General features: G+C 48.6%; 1 protein-coding gene across 2 annotated transcripts in view; it reads right to left on the bottom strand.

Annotated features, from left to right (window-relative positions):
• LOC135912057 (B-cell receptor CD22-like) overlaps window positions 1–12,074 on the bottom strand; it is a 142,509-nt gene that overhangs the window by 7,002 nt on the left and 123,433 nt on the right. The window contains exons 2-4 of one of the 2 annotated variants that reach the window (XM_065444433.1): window positions 4,835–5,113; window positions 3,391–3,513; window positions 1,546–1,731 (exon numbers count right to left, since the gene is read on the bottom strand). In XM_065444433.1, coding sequence (XP_065300505.1) covers window positions 1,546–1,731; window positions 3,391–3,513; window positions 4,835–5,113 — 588 coding nt within the window. Of the gene's footprint in view, window positions 1–1,545; window positions 1,732–3,390; window positions 3,514–4,834; window positions 5,186–12,074 lie in introns of both variants that reach the window. The other variant, XM_065444432.2, reaches the window with a different exon arrangement.

Here is a 12,074-nt window from a genome sequence, read left to right as displayed (position 1 = left end):
CCTCAGTGCGAGAGCGCTCTTCTGTCAATTTTAGGACAAGTCTGGCGTTCGTATGCGGCCTTTTTTGGCGGACAGTGTTTCTTTCTAGCCTCTTCCAGTCTTTCGCACTTCCACATAAGATGTCTGATAGTTGGGACGTGATCACCGGAGCATGTGCTACAAAAAAAAAAAGAAAACATGAGCGATCGCGCAAAACAGTTAAGCAGAGTTGGAGACACACAGACTGCAGCGAACGGCACCCTCCTTGCAAATAGTTGCTCCCAGTTTCTGTGAAACATTTCCGCAGCTATGGTAAGCCCTCCTTATCACGTCCACAGCTCTTGCGCTGGTGGAGGTGAACGTGAGAATTTGAGGCTGGTGGCGTCCACTTCTTTGAAGTTTTTTTCCTATACAGTTATTAAGTAAATTTGAGGGTGCTCACCTCAAATTTACTTAATAACTGTATAATAAAAAAACTTCAAAGTGGACGCCACACCTGCGAAAGTCAAGGCCAGGGCAATCACTCTTCTGAATGTCTTGAAACTGGAGACACAATGCAAGGTGGTAAAGTCTTGCAAAGGTGACGGCCTCAGGGTATTCTTTGCTGCAAAAACCCATAAGCCGCTATGTCCCTTCCGAGCCACAGTAACAGATGGAGACAGTTGGAAGCGCAACATCAGTGTTTTTCTTCAGCGTTACCTCACAACGCTCGCACCAGAGGAACCATTTGTGCTCAAGCATTCGGACAGCCTCGTGCAGAATTTGAGGATCGGAGTACCGGGGACGAAATTTGCAATGTCTGTGGACATTGAGGAGTTATCTTATTCCGTACCGTATGATGACTTCTTTGTAGCTGTTCGGGAAACAATTGATTCATACGGTGTTGTTTCCTTTCAGAATGACTGCCTTATCCCGGCAGAGGTTTTTCTTGAACATTTGGACTGCTGCCTCCCCTTTGCCATTGTTAACTTTGACAGTAAGACTCCCATACAGAAAAAGCGAATCTTCCAAAACCCAAAGGCTGTTTCCAGAATCATCCCCCTTCACTAAGCAAGAAACTGACCGAAGGACAAGCAGGAAACCCAAAGAGTAGGCAAAGAAAGCTTAGCTCTAAAGAGATCTTGAGCGACATAGTTATGGTTCTGCAAACATTTAGACGCAATACTATAGACAATGTCACGTCCCCCATTTTGGCAAAAGTTTAATACTAAGAATTTCAGTGTAAAACACTATGCCAACGGGGATATGCAAACAATATGTCGAATAGCGAAAGGGTCACAGGACTCGCAGCTATAGTGCTGGCTTTCCCACTTTGTGTGAAGGGCGCGCATAGCATGAACGCTGACACATAACTGCACAAACATTACAAGGCAACAAGTCGGCCACAAAGGTTTCACCTATTATAGAAGTGATCGCAGTTCTCGCGATCTTTAGTGAAAAGCGCACTGCAAGAACGCGCTAACATCATCCCACTATACGAGTAGCAATACAGTAGTCCCCGCCAGCATCACGACAGCACCACTTAACGTTATCTGTTGATGGAAGGAGGAGCCACACCGCACTTACGGTTCAACAGAACAGTCACCGATGTCCGAAGCGGCTCGGTAATGTTGTTATTGGAGGCCTCACAGGTGTAGCTGGTGTTATCCAAGCGTCGTGGAACTCGTGGCACCTTCAGCACCCTCTCGCTTCCATATGACATGCTGCCTTTCCGGTCGCTTTCCAGCCAACGAATGCGGGGCTCTGGCTTACCTGCGTTCGAAGGAAGCCATTGGTCTTCTAAGGTATAAGGCTGAAGGTTAAAAGACAACGGGAACTAAAAGAAAGATGTCTTTTATTGAAAAAGAAACATTTACATCTTGTCTGAAAAATTTCACTGTTGAAAATGGTTCCTTAGTAACGTGTAACAGCGAACAAAAAGGAGTAATGAAGTGCAATAAATTATATTGCAAGCGATGAATCGATCCATAGACAAAATTCTGACAATGAACTGTGTGTACTGACATATATATGCATTGCTTTTAACTTCGCAATAGATGAGGTTAGACAATAATTATTTGCAACATGTTGAGTAATCAGACTAATAAACCTTAGGCTAGCGCCACAGCCTCGCGATACAGTACTTTATCGGCAGCCAACGAGAGAAACTAGTCTATTTGGGACGTCATTAACTTGAAAGTCACTAGGAGGATAGGTAGCTTTAGCATTGCAAATGGGCGTAATACATTACACATATGGATCCACCAACGGTGGATTGTCTTGGAAGTAGCACAAATGAAAATATATGAAGCACTGCGATTGCAAGAAAGCATTAGTTTGCACCACGGATTGTAAACAAAAAGTGTTCTACCGGCCTGATGGAGTCGCATGTACCATACTTTGCTGTTTGCCGTTGTGCCCAGAAGCCACGCGGGTCTCATTAAGATGAAAGCTGTGAATACGAGTCAGTATGTGAGTCAGTCGACAGTGGTTCGTAAGGCTGCCAAACTAGTCCAGTGCAGAAGATGATCAAGCCGGCTAATTTAAAATCCTCATGCTGCCTTCCAAGCTTCATCAACTACACAGGGAAAGTAATGAGATATTCTGCGAGGGTTGCTTGGTCTAAGCTGGTCAAAAGTTTTCGGGACAAATGACTCTCGCCGATGTACCATATGGATCCACTCTGAAGCTGTTAACATGCGTGGTATCTGAAAAAAAAATATCGAGAGGACGACGATTATGTCCTTCGTTGACATCTTTTAGGATCTTTGTATTGGTAGTCGTCAACACATTTTCTGTGGTCCTAATCTCGAACTGCGGATTGTCTCTCGCCAAAGGAATTCGCTGTGCTGGCCCTTTACAAGAAGAACATGCACTGAAAACTGCCTGCTTTTTGTCGAGAAACAAATGTGCATGTTATGTAGAATAATGTATTGTTTTAAATTACATCGGTGAGATCACCTTTGTGAAGTGCACATTTCCACAATGTAGCGCACGTATTAAGTGGGGCTGCATGTCAGTGTCGCTTATGATGGTGTATGCTGTGCTTCCCTTCAACACGCCATGCAGTACTCATTTACGGTTTCCGTCATTTCATCACTGTAAAAACCGATTGACAAGAAACTCAGGAAGACAAAAACAAAGGAAGACGTCTGGGGTCCAATGGTGAGTTCTCCAAATATGCGCTTGCGCAAGCAGGTGTTAAGATGAGCAAGCCGAATCGCATCTGCTGTACACGAAGTGTTTTGCGGAAGAACAAAACATGCACCAACGTGCCTGGTTTGCCCTTCCCTCATTACGCTTTTGCACAGCATTAAAACAGAGCAATACATGCACAGTATCCACACGCACAATGTTTAAAGAACAGCGCATTCTGGTAATTGGAAACATAATAGCATGCGGAAAATGCAAATTCCAATATCGTTAACCCACCTCCGATGACGTGGCACTCTAGGTACAAATCTTCACCTTCGTTTTGCCTCACTTTTTGGTTTGCAGAAAGGCGAATTTCGCGGGGCCTAGTTCCAAATATGATTACCACATTCTCGGGAGGTTCTGGAAGAAAATTAGAAATTGATATTTAGTGTTTGAATATTAAGGTCACACACAAGCACACGCACACAGGCACGCGCGCGCGCACACACAAGGTGAGTGAGAGATAAATTTTAAGTGTCGCCGAAAAGGTTTGCCAAACGACAGGCTTGGCATGTTATTCCACGTAGATGGTGAGGGATGAAAGGCAATTGAGTGAGAGAAAAAAAAATTCGATTCAGTACACTAACATCAACATATGCAGCAACATGTACACCACAGACACCAGAATATTATGCATGCTGCTTGTGTAATGAGAGCATCAAGGGTAAATTGAAGGTGATACAAAACCATGGTTCCGTTGCCAAACGCAAGTCAAAACTTGATTTTGTGGCTAAAATTGGGTAGTCAGAACATTTTGTTCTACTTCGAATGATATATTGTCATTGTATGTTACGTATTGCGATGTGTTTTGGGTATTTTGTCTATCAGTGACGTTCACTGTGCCTATCATTTTATTTCTCGTAGTTCCCGCTAGGTGCAGCGTGCTAGGTGTGCCGCCAGGCAACCCTTCTCTAGGATTCATTAAGGAGCTCCAAACTCTCTCTCTATCTCGTTAGAGAGCTGGCAGCATGAGCATCGTATTCCACAATGCCGATTGTGTAGCAGCAGCTCTTGTCAAAGTTTCAAGACGCCCCTGAAACATTAACTTCAGCACTTTACTATCTCTTTCTTTCACCATGTACTACAACCACTGCCGCTTTTTTTCATGCCTCTTACTTTCTTTTTATGACTTTTTGAAAATTTTCTGTAGCTTCCTGATTTTTTCTTTTTCGGTTGTTTTATCACTGATGATGATTGAAACAGTCAACTTTTCCGTAGCCTATTTTCTCAGAGTTTCGTCTCTAAATAAGTAGCTGCCACATTTATTTGTCCAGATGACTGAAACGAGATTCATTACTAACTTGTTCAAGTAATAAATGAAAATACATTACGCTCAATAAGCATCCTCGACAGAGAACTTGAACAGAAAAATTCCAGCGTGACGACGCTTGACAGGCCGAGTAACGCTGACGCCGCACAAGATACAGCGGACCATCTCCTGATATAGAGCACGTTAGCAATGCCGAGAGTAAATAGAAATTCTCGGCCGGAAAAAGTTAAAGCTTTGCAAGAAAGGTGCCTCAGGGTCCATTTAGTAAAGGTTTATGTTTTTCCAGAGTTGAATAAACTTTTCTTATTACTCGACTGCTCCCCCATGCCATACTGCTTTCATTATAGCTTCCGTTTTAAAGATGTTCCCCTGCATGGAAGACGGGGAGTAAAGACCAGGATCGGTACAAACCTATGACGCGTAGGAAGTGACTGACGTTCCTCTTGACGTCGGTGCCGTAGTAGACGAGGCACTGGTAGTATCCCTGATCATGCAGCATTACCGGGTCGATGCTGAGCCAAATGGGTAGCCTCGTGGTGCGTACTTGTAGCCTGTCCCGCCAGGAGGCACTCGGCCGGTGCGTCATTTGTCTAATCGGCACATTACGGCCCTCCGATGTGAGCATGTAGATGAGTTCGGCGCCCTTGTACCACCGTATCTGCGTTGGGTTCTCGTCGCCGACGCCGCCACCTGTCGGCAGTGTGACGTTGCAGTAGAGCTTGCCCGTCTGGTTTTTGATCACAGTAATCTCGTTAGCTGTACCTGAGCCCCACGTAAGAAAAAAGAAAGAAAACAGCTCAAACAGTGGATACTTAGGGATGTATTTTGCAAGTATTTTTTAGTCATTCCATTCTCATTGTAATGACGTCAAGATTGTAATGACAGAATCAGCGTCGACATAATGTCGATGCGTGTCATTACACAAAGGATGCCAACCACGAACTAGCGATACATTTGTAACCAATCTGTTGTACGTTCCAAGTTAATACGGCGAAAGCATTAAATGGCTTATGGGTCGAAAAATCCGATGTGCAGCGTAATGGCAGCAAAATTCATAGGTAGTCGAACCCTCGACCTTTGGTGGGAGTCGAACCCACGACGTATGGAGTTAACTATAGCAAAATTAAGATCCCAAGACCTTTGGTAGGTTTCGAACCCACGACTTTTGGTGTTAATTAGGGCGAATTAGGCCATCAATTTCGTTATAGGAAAGCGTGAAGCAGAGGGGAAGAAGAAGCGTCAGCAACGACCTGTAGTGTTATTTAAAACGAATTAAGGCACTCGAACCCACAACCTTTGGTGGAAATCGAACCCACTTAGAGATATGGGCGAACCGGCCATATCTCAAAGTTGGGTTCCCATCGACATCGTGAAGGTCGAGAGTCGAACCTAGTGCCTTTGGTGGGAGTAAAAACCCTCTACCTTTGGTAGGAGTCGAAGCCATGACCTTTGATGTTAACGAAGGCGAAGTTAAGACACTCAAACCCATGAGCCACTATGGAGATATGGGCGAACAGGCCTAATCTTCAAGCTGGATTCCAATGGACATCGTGAAGGTCGCGAGTCGAAGTCACGACCTTTGGTAGGAGTGGAACCCTCGACCTTTGGTGGGAGTAGAGCTCATGACCCTTAGGGTCAATTATGGAGAAGTCAATTAAGACACTCGAACCTACGACCCAACATGAAGATATGGGAAAACCGGCCGTATCTCCACGCTGTATTCCAATTGACATCGTGAAGGTCGAGACTCGAACCCACGACCTTTGGTGTTAATTACTGCGAAGTTAATTAAGATATATATATTTAAGGCACTCGAACCCACGACCTCTAGTGGGAGAAAACAAGTAATAAGAAGTACGAAAGCATTCGAATGAAAATGTAAAGTAATGCAATAAACGTCTCGTGTGCGTACAGGCTTTCGCCTTCATCCTCTTTAGCGTATTAAAGTTATCGGCAACTTTTTTTATTTATCCGCCAGCAAAAGTGCGCCTCGACGAACTTCACGCAAGAGATATGTGTCATAGTTATGATCCTGCTTTTGATAGTGTCATTATACGCTCCAAACTCTCTAATCACGTGTTTGAAAGCACGAACTGATAGTACCCGGTGACATTCCTCCAGGCTCTTATTTTCGATTCTGTTACCCGCCCGGCTTTTCATTTTGTCCAGTTGAGCATTGGTACTCCTCTTATATTCGATTCTGCTACGCGGCCGGCTTTTAATTTTGCGCAGTTGAGCATAGGCTTTACGATAAAACCAGAAGCGTAATAACAAAGCGCTATGAACTTCATATTGACAAATGGTAGCACAGACAGACAGGCAGGCTGGCAGACAGACAGACAGACAGACAGACAGACAGACAGACAGACAGACAGGCAGACAGACAGACAGGCAGACAGACAGACAGACAGACAGACAGACAGACAGACAGACAGACAGACAGACAGACAGACAGACAGACAGACAGACAGACAGACAGACAGACAGACAGACAGACAGGCGTACAGGCGGACAGACGGACGGTCAGACAGACAGACAGACAGACAGACACACACACGGACCGACGGACGGACGGACGGACGGACAGACAGACAGACAGACAGACAGACAGACAGACAGACAGACAGACAGACAGGCGGACGGACGGACGGACGGTCAGACAGACAGACAGACAGACAGACAGACAGACAGACAGACAGACAGACAGACAGACAGACAGACAGACAGACAGACAGACAGGCGGACGGACGGACGGACGGACAGACAGACAGACAGACAGACAGACAGACAGACAGACGGACGGACGGACGGACGGACGGACAGACGGACAGACGGACAGACGGACAGACGGACGGACGGACGGACGGACGGACGGACGGACGGACGGACGGACAGACAGACAGACAGACAGACAGACAGACAGACAGACAGACAGACGGACAGACAGACAGACAGACAGACAGACAGACAGACAGACAGACGGACAGACGGACAGACGGACAGACGGACAGACAGACAGACGGACAGACGGACAGACGGACAGACGGACAGACGGACAGACAGACAGACAGACAGACGGACAGACGGACAGACGGACAGACGGACAGACGGACAGACGGACGGACAGACGGACAGACGGACAGACGGACAGACGGACGGACGGACGGACGGACGGACGGACGGACGGACGGACGGACGGACGGACACATGGACCGACGGACGGACACATGGACGGACGGACGGACACATGGACGGACGGACGGACACATGGACCGACGGACGGACACATGGACGGACGGACGGACGGACGGACAGACACATGGACGGACGGACGGACGGACAGACAGACAGACAGACAGACAGACGATCGCTAACTTTCAACAAATGTTTATTTTCAACGAGGCGGGGGGTGTTTATACTGAACACGCATCCCATCAAGCATGCGCAATTACTTTGTTAGGAACGGTAGCTCCTTATCGGACAGGAGCACAAATGGGGCACTCACACGTGCAGAGTCAAATCTGGAGATCTTTTCAGCCTCTATCATTTCACGTGTAACTCGTCACCGCTACTGCTGAAAAAACTACGCTAAGAAAAAGCGGTTCACAGCCACAAGAACTGCCGTGAAATGCAAGTCAACATTGCGGACATCTTTCTCGACATTGTGTAAGTATTCTCTTAACCAGTCATTCATGCAGTGTCCCTTCTCTTCTACATAATGTTTACCACCAAGAAAGGGGTTACGATATACCACTGTACTAACAGGTCACGAAAGAACATTTGCGCTTTATTTTTACCCAAATGCTGCGTGTATACCAACTAGAGGAAATAAGAGACGCTGCAAAGATATCCCGACTTGGCTCTCGGTTTGTGAGTACCCCACCAGTGCACCGGCCAGATAAGCACTTATTCTTCCTAGGAAAGCAAATTGCGTATGCGCAATGGGTTGAGTGTTCAGTTTAAACAGCGGGTAGCTGAAAATAAACATGTGCAGGAAGTTAGCACTATAGTTTGTCGTCTCATTTTTTCTGTCTATCTTTTCCTGCGGTACATTTTATCAAGATTTTGAACCAACAAGGCCAAACAGCCGCAATCCTGATGAACTTTACAGTTTTGTCGCAGGCATCACTGGTGATCATCTTAATAACTGAAACATGGCTGAACAATAACATCGTAAATAGTGAAGTTCTTCCTCCCGATACGAAGTTTGCTGTACCATTGTGATAGGGTTGCCGCAGGAGGCGAGGGGGAGGGGGGGAGGGCTCTTTGCTGTTAAATGCACTGTATCATCTTAGCTCATACGTCAAGATGGGAACTTGGAACAAATCTAAGTCTGTGTAGGCAATGCCTGTTTTAAAATTACATTTGGTGCTTGTTATAGGCCATGAAACAAGTTCTTATATTTGAGTTATATTCTTCATTCTGTCTTAAGCAACGTAAAAAACAATAACGTAATGCAGCCATATGCCTTTCTGGCGACTTCAACCATACATAAACTTATATATATATATATATATTGACACGTGTGCTTGTCTTTATCGGGCGACAAGTATTGTCGCCTAACAAATGTTATCGCACAGCGCGGGACGCGCCTGCATGTGTCCGAAGTTTCTGGAATGTTATCGATGCTTCTATCCGCTGTCTGTTGTCGCCGAACGTTGTGTTATCTGGTTTCATCGCTTGACACGAATGGTGTAGAACATTTTAGAAGGCATGCGGGTCCCAACGTTTAATCTGGAACATTCGATGATTGCTGTATAAAAGCCGACGCGCTTGACCCGCTGATCAGATTTTCGACGATCGCCGAGCGTGTTCGCCGCTATCGTTGCGCTATAAGTGTAGCCTGTTTTGTGGGCACAGGTTCGCCCAATAAAAGTTAGTTTTGTCGTTCACAGTACTGCTACTATGTTATTCAACGTCACGACCACGTGACATCTGGTGGAGGTGCTTGTGCGTTCATGTACCGAACGCCCCCGCAAAGCCGCGATCCAAGCCCGAAGCCCGAGGACAAAACCAACGTCGCCCAAGATCAGCGAGCTAGCCGCCGGCTGCAAGGACTGCCCCCAGAGCACGGACTCCTACCTGAGACGTGCAGGAAGATCGCCACCAAGTCCACCCCAATGGCAGCCCCAGCATCCCCCGTCGTGCTGCAGCAGCCCAGGGAGCCTCCGACGTTCCGCGGTTCAACGTTCGAGGACGCAGAAAGCTGGCTTGAGACATACGAGAGGGTCGCTGCTTTTAACAACTGGAACAGCGAAGACAAACTGCGACATGTCTTCTTCGCATTGGAAGACGCTGCCAGGACGTGGTTCGAGAACCGAGAAGCCACCTTGACTACCTGGGAGCTGTTCCGAAGCGGCTTCCTGAAGACATTCACAAGCGTCGTACGCCGAGAACGAGCCCAAGCACTACTGGAAACCCGAGTGCAGCTGCCCAACGAGACCACCGCGATTTTTACAGAAGAAATGAGCCGCCTATTCCGCCACGCCGACCCGGAAATGTCCGAGGAAAAGAAAGTCCGGCTACTAATGCGTGGTGTTAAGGAGGAACTTTTCGCCGGTATGGTACGAAACCCACCGAAGACTGTCGACGAGTTTCTTCGCGAGGCCACTAGCATCGAGAAGACACTCGAGATGCGAAACCGGCAATTCGACCGCCGCACCAACGCTACAAACTATGCCGGAGTTCAATCACTGGCCTCCGAAGACCTGCGCGAGGCTATCAGGGCAGTCGTACGAGAGGAGCTTCAGAAGATCTTCCCGTCGTCGCAGCCTCAAGTGGCCTCGATTGCTGACATCGTCAAAGATGAGGTTCAGCGGTCGCTTGGAGTCCCGGAGGTGCAACCTCAATTACCGCAACCCCAACCCGAAGCGATGACCTACGCCGCCGTCGTACGCCGTCAAGGCCCTCCTCAGCGACCACGCCAGGGCCCTGTAACGCCGCAATTTCGTCGTCCGCCGCTGCCGCCGCCAGCACGACCACCCGTCGCCCAGCGCACCTACGCGAGGAAGACGGACATTTGGCGTGCTCCTGACCACCGCCCGCTCTGCTACCACTGCGGAGAAGCGGGTCACGTCTACCGACGATGTCCGTACCGGGAGATGGGACTGCGAGGTTTCGCCGTCAACGCGCCGCGTCCACAGCTTGGAGAGCGCCCACGTGACATCGCCGATTACCTCGCCGCTACTCAGTGGAGCCCTCGACGGCCATCCCGTTCGCCGTCACCTGGACGCTACCTGTCGCCGCAGCGCCGACCATACACTGGCCCATCCCGGGGCCGGTCAGCGAGCCCATATCCGGAAAACTAAAAGCAGCAACCGATGGAGGTGCGGTTGCTGTTCGTCGAACTGACGAAGATCCTCCGCCGCCGACGAAGACGACGACGAAACGATCTCGACGACATAACAATGACACGCCGCCGTCCCGACGAAGTCAGGAAGGCAAGACTACACCGATGAACGACGACTTGACGACGCGACGTTCCAACTTCAGTTCAACACGACGCAGCCGTGATCCGACGCCACGACCTAACTGCAACGCCAGACAAAGAACCACCGACCTCGACGTGCTTCTCGACGGCGACGCAGTCACTGCCTTAGTCGACACAGGGGCTGATTACTCCGTCATGAGTGGACACATCGCCGCCCAGTTGAAGAAAGTTAAGACTACGTGGGAAGGCCCTCAAATTCGAACCGCTGGAGGACACCTCATCACGCCGTCTGGAGTCTGCACGGCAAGAATTACCGTTCATGACCGGACTTACCCTGCCACCTTCGTTATCCTCCAACAGTGTTCACGAGACGTCATTCTCGGTATGGACTTCCTGAACCAACACGGCGCAGTCATCGACCTGAAGTCGAAGTCAATAACGCTGTCGGAAGATAAAGCGATACCGCCGGAGAGCCCTCGTAGTCACCACGCCTTGAGTGTGCTCGAAGACCAAGTGAGCATCCCGCCCCGCTCCAGCATTGTTATTTCGGTCGGCACCGAAGTACCCGCTGACGTAGAAGGTGTCATCGAAGGCGACCAACGTCTCCTGCTAGACCGTGAAATTTGCGTCGCAAGAGGGATCGCTCGACTGCTTGGAGGGAAAACTGAAGTGTTGCTGACAAACTTCAGCCAGGAGTTCAAGCACATCAACAAGGGCACGACGATCGCGTACATCGAGGAAATTGTGGAAACCGGTAATGCGTTTGTCCTCTCGGATTCCGCCGCATCTACCCCGACGACCATGGTTCCCGAACCAGACTACGACATTAATCCAAGTCTCCCAGTGATTAAGCAACAGCAGCTCAGAAGTCTGCTCCGACGATACAAAGGCTGCTTTTCGACGACATCGAGGATTCGACAAACACCAGTCGCCAAGCATCGCATAATCACCGAGGAGTACGCTCGACCACTCCGCCAAAGCCCTTACCGAGTTTCGCTGCGAGAACGCGAAGCTATAAGAGAACAAGTCGACGAAATGCTGCGCGACGACATCATCCAGCCGTCGAAAAGCCCGTGGGCATCCCCTGTTGTCCTGGTGAAGAAAAAGGACGGAACCCTACGTTTCTGCGTCGATTATCGTCGTCTGAACAAGATAACGAAGAAGGACGTATACCCCCTTCCACGGATAGACGACGCATTGGATCGGCTCTGCAACGCTAAG

This window comes from Dermacentor albipictus, chromosome 1, assembly GCF_038994185.2.
Source record: "Dermacentor albipictus isolate Rhodes 1998 colony chromosome 1, USDA_Dalb.pri_finalv2, whole genome shotgun sequence".
NCBI classification, from domain to species: Eukaryota; Metazoa; Arthropoda; class Arachnida; order Ixodida; family Ixodidae; genus Dermacentor; species Dermacentor albipictus.
The sequence above is the reverse complement of the archived record's forward strand: the minus strand, read 5'-3'. Positions and strand labels throughout refer to the sequence as shown.